General features: G+C 38.0%; 1 protein-coding gene across 1 annotated transcript; it reads left to right on the top strand.

The window, feature by feature from the left end:
- Positions 1-1,020: 1,020 nt before the first annotated feature.
- On the top strand, positions 1,021-4,716 carry ociad2 (OCIA domain containing 2). Its single transcript, XM_079158350.1, has 7 exons — positions 1,021-1,223; positions 1,305-1,389; positions 2,649-2,702; positions 2,815-2,862; positions 3,192-3,315; positions 3,923-3,997; positions 4,194-4,716. The coding sequence occupies exons 1-6, from the start codon at positions 1,125-1,127 to the stop codon at positions 3,993-3,995; spliced, it is 483 nt and encodes a 160-aa protein (XP_079014476.1). The 5' UTR covers positions 1,021-1,124; the 3' UTR covers positions 3,996-3,997; positions 4,194-4,716.
- The last annotated feature ends 5,714 nt before the right edge of the window (positions 4,717-10,430 follow it).

The following is a 10,430-nucleotide window of genomic DNA, read 5'->3' as shown; positions in this document are numbered from 1 at the left end:
ATAATATTATTATAATATAATATTATTATTATTATATATAAAAAAATATATTATATTATATTAAATTCAAACCTGATTTATTTTTAGTTTAGAGAGTTTGATTTAATTAATAGTTGTTTCATGTTTATTCTCATTATTATCGACCAAAGATCGTCCTCGCTGTCAGTGTTTTGGTTCAATTTGTAAAAATGAAAATAAATAAGTTGAATGAAATCTTAAGTAAAAAATGTGAAGTGACACATCAACATATGGTTTACATTTTATACATTTTTCATACATTTTTAAAGTGTTTATTGTAAAAAGAAATGTATATATAAATATTAATTATATTCTCTTATATATTTTTAAAGTTTTTGTTAAAGCAAGCACATCGTTTTCTTAATAAACCTTTCTTTGATCTAATGTCTAATAACCTGACCTTTGACCTTTGTCTCGTGGGAATAAACTTCTAATGAAGTAACATATTCAGCACTCCTTTAATGTCTATCACGCACTTTCATATCTAATATAAATGTTATTTAATACAACCAGATTAAATATTTATGTTGGCAAATAAAGTAAACTGTGTTTGATTGTGTGTCACATAATAAGAGATGTTTCACAAACCATGAAAACTAGGACGTGTTATAATAAACATTTCTACCACAAAGACTGCTTCTAATGTCACAGTCACACGTGTCTGCACAGGTGAAATGAATGGTACGATACTATTCCACATTCTTAATGACGCAACAGCACAAAAGAATCAACGACCACAAACACAGGTGTGTCTGACTGCAGGTGTGGGAAGGTGTACACAGGTGAGCCTGAACTCAACACTGTAGCTTCATAATGTGTTTTTTTAGATAAAACATCTCTGTAAGTCAGTTTTTAACTTTTCTTGTACATATTGTGCATTTTTTCCTGCAAAATTCTATATTTTAAAAGTTGTTTTTTAAATGGACAAAGCCTCTAGTGTGTTTCTTTAATTGATTTATTGTATTGGGCGGGTTTATATACACAGGGAGGAGCTATTACAACCAGTATGATAAGAAAGAGAGAGAGAGAGGAAGTATACGAGCCAGACAAAGTTGCGCACTTCTGCTCCAGGAAAAAGAAATAGGTGAACACTTGAAGTTCTGATCATGAGTTCTGAAGCTACCGAACAAACTATCACCGTGAAGACGGGAGGAGATGAACCGGCGGCGGAGGCGGCAGCCGGTCCAGAGAAAGGGGGGTGGAAGGTGAGAGTCACCGCTGTGGACCATCACCGAGCCTCCATGATGAAATGAGACCTGAACCCTGTCCCGTGTGTGTCTTTACAGTGTCCCATGGGGGAACCTCACGTGCACAGAGAAGACCTGAGAAAGGTGTGGAAAGAGTGCCACGAGGAGAGCTTCTGGTACAGAGGTATTATCTAAAATATCTTCACAAATACTTCTTATTGATCATTGTAGAAAAAAAAAGTCAAACCATCAGATGTGTAAAAAGCGGAGTCCACGTGCATTCTCTCTCTGTCCGCCAGGGGGCGACTCCTCTGGTTGTATAGAAGTCTATGAGAAAATGACTCTACTTCTCTCTTGATTTATTACCTCAGTAAACATTGTAAACATGAGTTTATGGTCTCAATCTCTAGTTTCAAGTCTTCTTCAATACAGCATGATGTTCATTTAGTAAATGATGGTCCATTTAGAGTCAAATAGACCATAAAGCAGCGGATGCTTTAGGGCGGGGCTACACAGTGATTGACAGGTCTCCACCACAGCATTGTATGAAAGTTAATTTAAATATTTTTGGTCACATAAAAACACGTCTTGTTCAGCGTTTGGTTGTACTTAGCTCGACCCTCTCGTGTCACTTCTGGTTGATTTAAAAATTAAAAAAAGATGGCGACTGCCGAAATGTTTTAACTCGAAGGCTTCGACAGCAGGCAGTGAACTTCTCACAGTCTATGAATTATATAGTTCCGTGTGTATTTGACAAGTGTTTTTTTGCAGTGTAGCCTGAGTTGCCTGTCAGCACCTTATTCACTTAACGACATGTGTGTTTACATTTCTCTCTGTGGAGATTACTCTGCCGCGCCTAAAACTCAAAGTCACGTTGGTAATGGCGGCATTTTGATTGTTGCTGCCATGTTACAACACATGTTATGTTTAAATAAGCAAATGAGGCATTGTATAGTGGTAACTTTGGTACATTTAGGAGAAATCTACAGACCCAAAAAGACAAAGTAATAAAATAAATGTTTTCTTAGTACAACATCTGAAATAATCAGTGCATGTGAAACACTATGTTTGCCTGTAGTGTCTGACCTTGTTGATAAGATCTAGTTTTAAGTGAGACAGGGAGCGGCCTGAGTTCAACCCGGGTGAACCAAACTGAATCCCTGGAAAAAAAAGAGCTGCAAAACCAACAGGTGATTTAGTATTTGTGTTCACAGAGCTGCTGCCGGACGTCTCTCACTGAGTTACGTAAACATGAAACAGCAACAATTCCTGAGGGAGAAGTCGACTCCGTCCTTCAGACGAAATGTTGAGTTTTTATACTTCACAGGTCAAAGTTCAGTCAGATTAAACTCACAGTCAAGTGATCGATCCGTGACAGGAACGTGTTTAGTCTTAATCTTCATTCAGCTTCTGTATTCAGTGACGTTTGTCCTCTGTCCTCAGCTCTTCCTCTCTCTGCGAGCAGCATGGCCGTCACCGGCGGGCTCCTCTACAAAGGTAAAGACGTTCAAACACAGTTCTCCCGTCATGTCCTTGGGACGCATGTAAAGCAACCATTGTTTTCTATAAATATCCCATTTTGTTTAAGTTTAATTTTATTTCCATGCAGGCATTTGGAATTCGTCAAAGAGATTTGGTCCCTTTCCAAAACTAGCAGGTGTGTATCATCCAGTATTTCTGACTTTCTAATGCTTTTCATATTACTTCTTCATCATCTCTTCTTTCAGACTAGAGGAAAGAAAACATTTATTTTATACTTTGTCTGTTTACGTCTGTAGATTTCTCCTAAATTCACCAAAAGTTACCATTACATAATGCCTCATTTGCATATTTAAACATAACATTTCACTAAACTTGTAACACAATAAATAATCATCTTAATGTGAGTGATGAAGTGGTGACGTTTCATGGTGATGTCTATGAGATATATATGATTCTGTTCTCCTGTAGTGTCTTCGTTCTAATTCCTCGTTCGTTGTGCTCTAGTTGCTGGTATCCTTGGGTACGCAGTGGGGAAAGCATCTTATGTTGGAACTTGTCGGAGCAAGTTTCAGGGTCTCGGTCTTGAGGGTAGACCAGGATATGGTCCCTGGTCTCGTCCTGGACACAGGTAGGAATACACTGAAACTAAGATGCTCAGAAAATCACAATCCGGTTTGTTGCCGGTAAAAAGAGGTCACATAGGTATTTGTTTTGGTGTGTTGGCACATACATATAAAATTACAATTTAAAATACCAAAACATACGATAACAATATTCACAATATATCTGAATTCATATTAAAGAGCCGTGCAGTTTTCTGAAAAGGTTTTGTGTAGAAATCCTGCGTCGTCCTCTCATTTTGTGCTGATGGAGGTTTTTCTTCTACGTGTGATGATGTGTGGAAGAAATATCAGTTCTTATTAAGAGCACGGGAGATATGACTTTAATGTGACATAACTTTATACAGCTTTTACTCACATTTCACCACATACATGACGTTTCTTCCCAACGCCAAAAATAAAACGTGTGCGTGCGTGTGCGTGCGTGTGCGTGTGCGTGTGTGTGTGTGTGTGTGTCCAAAGGTTACCATACACTTCTAAAATGATCTTTAGGAGTAATTTCCTCGCTTAAAAAATGGAAGATAAATTACTTTTACGGCGTTGATTTGATAGTTTCGTTCTGCAATGTTTGTGCTGCGGCAAATAATTTCTAATAAATATCGATCATGCCAACAGGTCCTGCCACCACGTGTGTGAAGAATGTAAGAAGAACGCTCCAGCTGCATCTGCAGAAGAAGTGAAAAGCTAAAGGTGAGCTGATCACACGCTGACGGACCGATTACAAACAAATATACAGCAAAAACACGTTAAAGAAATAAGAAATATGTGCGATACATTCTGGAAAATGTGAGCTCCGATTCCTGTTACCAGTGTGTTTTGATTTATTGACATATTCATGATAAAGTAACCTGAATGTGCTCTTTATTTATTCCACTTTATGTTCCAGCCTCATCAGAAACACTGAAGGATTGACTGTCAGCGTGGATCCGTCAGCTGCAGCTTTTCTGTGTCTTTAAATAAGGCTTATAATTCGTATATAAAGTATATTTTGATATATTGCACGTCACATTCATCCAGGAGAAACCATGCACAACATATCCACTAGGGGGAGCTACTTTCCTGTCAGTCAGAGATCCAGTTTCATCTGCATCGTTTTATCTGCAGGAATACAAAGTCTCTTAAATGAAGTGAAACAAAGAGAATCAAGGACATTTGGTTTTATTATCAGCTTCAATATACTTTTGCAACAACGACCAAACAGAATACATTTTGCCTTAAATATTAAACTGTCTGTATTGTTTTGTTTACCCGCCAAACCAACATAAAGATGTAGGAAATGTTAGCTTGCTAATATAATTACAATCATTGCATTATCTTGAGTAAGGAACAAACAGCATATTTGTCACAAATCTCATCTTTTTTATTGTCTTTTTTTTGTGCAATTATTACAATAAAATATCTAACATATAGAGTGTTTGTCCTGTTTAACCAGGATCACCTTCTCTGTGCCAGTGATGGAAACTTAACAGATGATTCTATTTTTATGTAGGTTTAACGTCTTCTTAGGGAACACGTTTCTTAGCATTTTTAACAATGTAGTGTTTATTATGGAGGACTAAACCTGACGGTGTAATAGATAAGTGATTAAAGAAATTAAGTAAATAAAGAAATGAATGTAGAAATAAAAGCCTTAACTATCAAATAAATGTGCAGGTTAATTTTAAAATAAATAAATATGCACTGAAATAGAAATAATAAAATGTATTGATTTATTTAACATCTTTTTTTATTAATTTATTGTCATATAAATTTATATTAGATTTAAATATTCCCCAATTAATTATTTTCTCTTTACTATTTATTTATACCCTTATGTATTCAAATAAATAGATTTTATTTATTTATTTTTCTATCCCTGTGCTTATTTATTCATTTTTCAATGAATATGTAGATTTATTTTTGTTCTTACGTTATTTTATCTATTTATTGAGTAATTTATTTATTCATTATAATGTCAGCTCTAGTCCTCCACAGTTTATAAGTGGTGCTCAAATAATGTTTACTTAATAGAAGTCTTTATTTCCGCCATGGTTTTTCTCTCAAAGGTGGCTTTAGCTCTTACCTCCGAGTACCCGCCTCCCTAGTACTAGTTCCGGTGTACGCTGGTCAGAATAAAAAAGCGCACCCTTTGTGAACGTCACTCTTGGGAGTAGGTGTGGGGGGGTAGGGGTCCAAGACGTCATCCAATCAACATGTCGTTTATCCCTTTTGATTGGCACGTAATTGGTGAAATAGATGGCTGTGTTTCATGTGGGCGTACACCAATCACAGCCAATCACGACGAAAAGGAGGCGGGACTAAACAGGCTGCCCGTCTGCTGTGTCAGTGGAGCTTCTCCTTAACACTGAAGTATGGAAGCCCATTAGTGTCACTGTGAGGAAAAAAATAAAGATCCTGTAAGTCATAATAATGAGATACTATCTCATAATAATGACTTAGTAATTCAAAATAATGACTTAGCATCGCATAATAATGACTTAGTATCTCATAATTATGACTTAGCATCTCATGATTATGACTTAGTATTTCAAAATAATGACATAGCATCTTATAATTATGACTTACTATCTCATAGTAACGTATCTCATCATTATGAGATAGTAAGTCATAGTTATGAGATGCTAAGTAATTATTTTGAGATAGTATCTCATTATAATGTCTTACAGGATCTTTATTTTGTCCCCACAGGGCTTCCATATTACACTGAGCGAGCGAGAGAGAGAGAGCGAGAGAAAAAAAAAAAATCTCACCACTACGCAAAATCCTTCCAATGGAGGAGGACCAGGACCAGGACGTCCATCAAGCTTGTTCGTCAAAATGAAAAGAAACGTCTGCAAGCTAAGCTAAGCTACCTAGCGCAACTAAAAAAAGGAGAGAGAGAGAGAGAGAGAGAGAGAGAGAGAGAGAGAAAGAGGAAACAAACAAAAAAGTTGTGAGTAACGTTATCTTTTATACGGATATCAAAGTATAACTGAGGACACGGCGGTTTGCTATCTAACGTAGTTAACGTAGTTAACGTTGGCTCGCGTGATTTAACTTTACCGTTAACGTTAGGTTTTTCCCAACTAAATTAGCAGCCGTAGCATGCTAACAGAAGCTAATCGCCTAGCTACCGCTTCAGAATTCCTGTTGTCAGTTATACTTGTAACGCTGCCAAATAGCTTAGCTTGTGCTGTTAGCCTTGCTATCATACTTAGCATGTCGAACTACAACGTTAGTTAGTTGACAACTGGCTGGTTGCTGCTAGCTAGTTAGCCTTCTGCTCAACATTTGCAGTATCAACACCAGGCTAGCTGCTAGCTAAAAGCTACCATGATGGACGTTATAAGATAAGATAAGATAATTCTTTATTAGTTACAGGATTACAGCAATATAGTGTATAGTGTAAACAAGAGACATAGTTAAAAACAAAATCAAACCAAGTATTATAAATAAGTAATAAAACAGTAAAGAATATTAAATAAGTAAAAAGGTAAAAGAATCCACAATAACTAAAATAGTATATATACAGACAGAATAATTGTAGTATTTCAGTGTATATATATTGCACAGATTTGCACAGTTTGGTTATATTCATATGTTGTTCACTTTTAACTTGAGCTAGTTCTCTTTTTTGTGTATGTCTTGGTGGTATAAACTAGTCATGTCAGAGAATAAAAGCCTCACTAAATACTGTAACGTTATGTTAATAAAACACAAATTAAACTCAGTGACCCTTGTGTTATTTGTATGCACTATTTATCTTGGGGCACAAAACAGCGGAATAAAGCTGAGTTATTTATTTGTTTAAATCTTCTAGAGTAGACAACTTTTATTTTTTTAAATTTTTATATAGTGTGTTTGAAGGTACTTTAAGCCATGTGTTTTTTTCATGCACTGGAACAACAGTGAGAGAACTGTCAAGCCTTGTATCTAGCTAACATTCCTTCTGAGGACTTCATTCTCCTTATTTAGAGTGCATCTGACACACAATGAAGCATTTGTTCGTGTTTCTGTAGAGACGCATTGCTGTGGCACTTTGGATACAGATGCAGAGGAATCCGGTCAGTCTGCATGTGCAGTGCTGGAGGTGGAGGATGGCCGAGCTATTTCAGAACAAGCCACAGTGACAGAAGTCTTTACTTTCTGGTTGGACTATGAGAACTTTTTTTGTGCATATTTGCATTAAAAAAACAGCTGGGTTTGCTCACGTAACAGTGTTTGAATATCTTGTCAGATGAGCACTGCAGTAGCACACGTAGTTTAAGCCTTTTATACACACAAGACCTCGCAATGTGGTGCTAGATCGTCGATTCTTTGCAACCGGCTGATCCTACGTCGTCGTCCCTGCCAGGATAAGCCTGTGGTGGCAGTACGGATGCGTAGTGTATTCTCTGACTTGTGCACGCACAAACTAGAGGGAATCCCCCTATAGCTATCTATTTCAGATAATCTGGGGCATAATTCCAGTGAATTAGTGTGTTTGGTTTAATCTGGTTGGACATTAATGGCATCGAAGAGCATGGGGGATGAAAATCCACGCTGTGTAAAACGGCCCCACAGTGGCCCCTCACTAAGCCCCCCCCACACTGTAAGGATTAACTGTTAACTCAGCATTTCAGTGGTGACTACGAACATATTATGTAATACAAAAACAACTCAGTTTGTTGATTGTATCTAGGTCTTGTAGTATGTTATCAACTGACAGGTTTTCGGTGTCTTACTACCAACGGTTTGCATACTCGCAGTTTGTTTTTGAATTTATTTTGTTATTTAAATTTTCTTTCCTTTTCCTAAACTAAACATTTGTTCTGCTGACTTCTAAATTATCATTTGGAGAAGTGCCCTTCTCTAAAAGGTCTTTAAACTAAAACATAAATATTCACACCTGCTTCGACGACCCTTGACCCCGCAGCAGTCAACCTGGTTCCACATGGAAAAGCTCCTAAAGGAACTCCTTGTTTTGTCTTGAGGTCTCCATGTCATACGATGTGAGCTTTCACTTATTTGGCTAGATCTCAGTAAAGATGACCTCTTATCTAGACTGACCAGTTTGATCCAGGTGTGTGTTTGTATTTGCACTCTGCTGAATTATTAACTGGACAACTGAGCAAATAATACTTTGAGGGAATTAAACATAAATTTGGCTGGAAATCTTTGCCATTCATTTAAATATTACCCCCAAACAACTCTTCTGTTTGCCAGCACCCATCTCAAGAGCCACATCGTCCTGCATTGAACATTTAACACACATTTTTTTAACTCTGGAGAATTAGGATTCAACAGCATTGCTGTGCCCTTTCATTCTGTTTTGGGGGGAAATTCCCTGTGAAACGGTGAAGATAAGAATATTCATGAGATGGTAAATGATTGAAAGCGGTGAAGTTGTTTCCAAACATTAAAATGAGTTGAGTTTCTTTGTGTTTATAGTCTAGAAGGGTGGTTGGTCACCATCTCTCTGACCTTCATAACGCTAACCTAGTGCAGTGTAAATTAAAGCACAACATAAGTCACTCTGATTTACACGGGTGAGGCATTGTTTTCATTGATTCAGTTGAAAGACTTCAGCGTAACGTAGCACACAATACGGACCGAGTCTAGCTCGAAATAACTTATAATTGAGCCCTGCTGAGGAAGATTATCCTTGGCTTTGGGAGAGAGGTTTTGGAGCATAATTGATGTTTGGGTCTGCCTTCGCCAAAGAAACCACCCCGTCTTTGCCCTCAAGACGGCCTCAGCTGAGCCTCCAGCGTTTCATGCCTTGTTGAGATCTAGCTGACGGTACAATAATGCTTCATATTGTCTGATTGTACAGTAGACGTCAATCGGAGCGAGTTGAAGATAACAGGAATATCTGTTGAAACTTTGTTATGCTGCACTTCCCTTTCCCGGTTCGGAAGAAGCCGGTAATGTTTCCGCTCCAGAGGTAGTGATTAGAACCGGGCCAGGCCTGTCATTTTGGGTTGGAGGGAGCCAGATATAGGCTCTTCCCTCTTTGTCCACTTTACTGAAGCACACAGCCTGTTTCTGACTTTAAGCCGCTCCAAATTCTTCAAGACGAATGCATCACATTCGACGTCCTTTGGTTTGTTTTTGAAAGAACCAGTTACAGAACAGTCGCAGGCTACTGGAAGTTGTGGCAGAAAAGCTGAAGGGGAGACACAGCGAAATGAGACGGGACAATCTCTGCTTTGTCAGGCCTCTTATTTCCTGGATGGACTATCAGCCTCCTGTTTGCAGCATCTTTACTGTGTGCTGGAAGTTGCAGGGTGATATTAGATGAAGTCTAGTTAACCATTGATGAGATCACTTCTGCTCCCGTGACCTTTAGCCCTTCTCTTGTGTTGCAGTTACACCCAAAATGTACAATATTTAGACGATGAATGCATTGATTTGTTGGAAGAATTGGCGATCTAAGTTGAGATGTGAGATATACGTTTCTTTGCATGCATGTTTGAGAGCCTAAATATAGAGCACGAGCTCATTATGTGGCTGTATTTGCTTCAGCATTCAGGATGTGCACAGGGTTTGGCTTTTGCTGTGGTCACAGTTTTTTTTCTTCTTCAGTTTTTTGGAGTCGCTGAGTTGGAACAGGAAGCCAGATGTATTATTCACACCGTCTGTCAGTGTGAGAAGTGAGTGATTGCATCTTTCGCTGTGTTTGTGGTGAGTGGGATAAAGCTACGTGAGACGGTATGTCGCTGTGTGACGAGACTTTAGGGCCGTGCAGTTTTCTTTGTGTTTAGTTCAGTTTTATTTTGACTTTGTCGACGCTGACCTTTTCTCACCGTCTGTCCTCGGTGTGAGTCGAAGTTCTCACACATCTACTTCTCTGTTTGGCTGCTGTGTGACTCGGTGGCTCGGTCTTCCTTCCTTTATGTTTGACAACGGGTAAATGTTTCTTTTTTAAATTTATAACAGTCTAATCCTGTCACTGGATTATATTTATGTTCTGTAACCTACGTAGAGAAGTTCCTGTTACCCATTCTGAGTTTGTATCGGCCGATGCTCAACTATCGATCTGATACGTTAACAACAAAATGAGTTAAAACGGGTCATAATGTGTTTGTTGCTGCGAAAACATCTCCTTCAAACAACTATTTATTCAAGTTTCTCGCCAAAAACTACATTTTACAAGATTACA

This window comes from Pholis gunnellus (genome assembly GCF_910591455.1).
Source record: "Pholis gunnellus genome assembly, chromosome: 4".
In the NCBI taxonomy this organism is placed as follows: Eukaryota; Metazoa; Chordata; class Actinopteri; order Perciformes; family Pholidae; genus Pholis; species Pholis gunnellus.
This window is presented reverse-complemented; position numbering and strand designations above follow the sequence as displayed.

Coding starts and splice junctions, on each gene's coding strand:
- ociad2 (XM_079158350.1), top strand. CDS start 1,125: ATGAGTTCTGAAGCTACCGAACAAACTATCACCGTGAAGACGGGAGGA. Junction 1,224..1,304: donor CAGAGAAAGGGGGGTGGAAG/GTGAGAGTCACC, acceptor GTGTCTTTACAG/TGTCCCATGGGGGAACCTCA. Junction 3,316..3,922: donor TGGTCTCGTCCTGGACACAG/GTAGGAATACAC, acceptor TCATGCCAACAG/GTCCTGCCACCACGTGTGTG.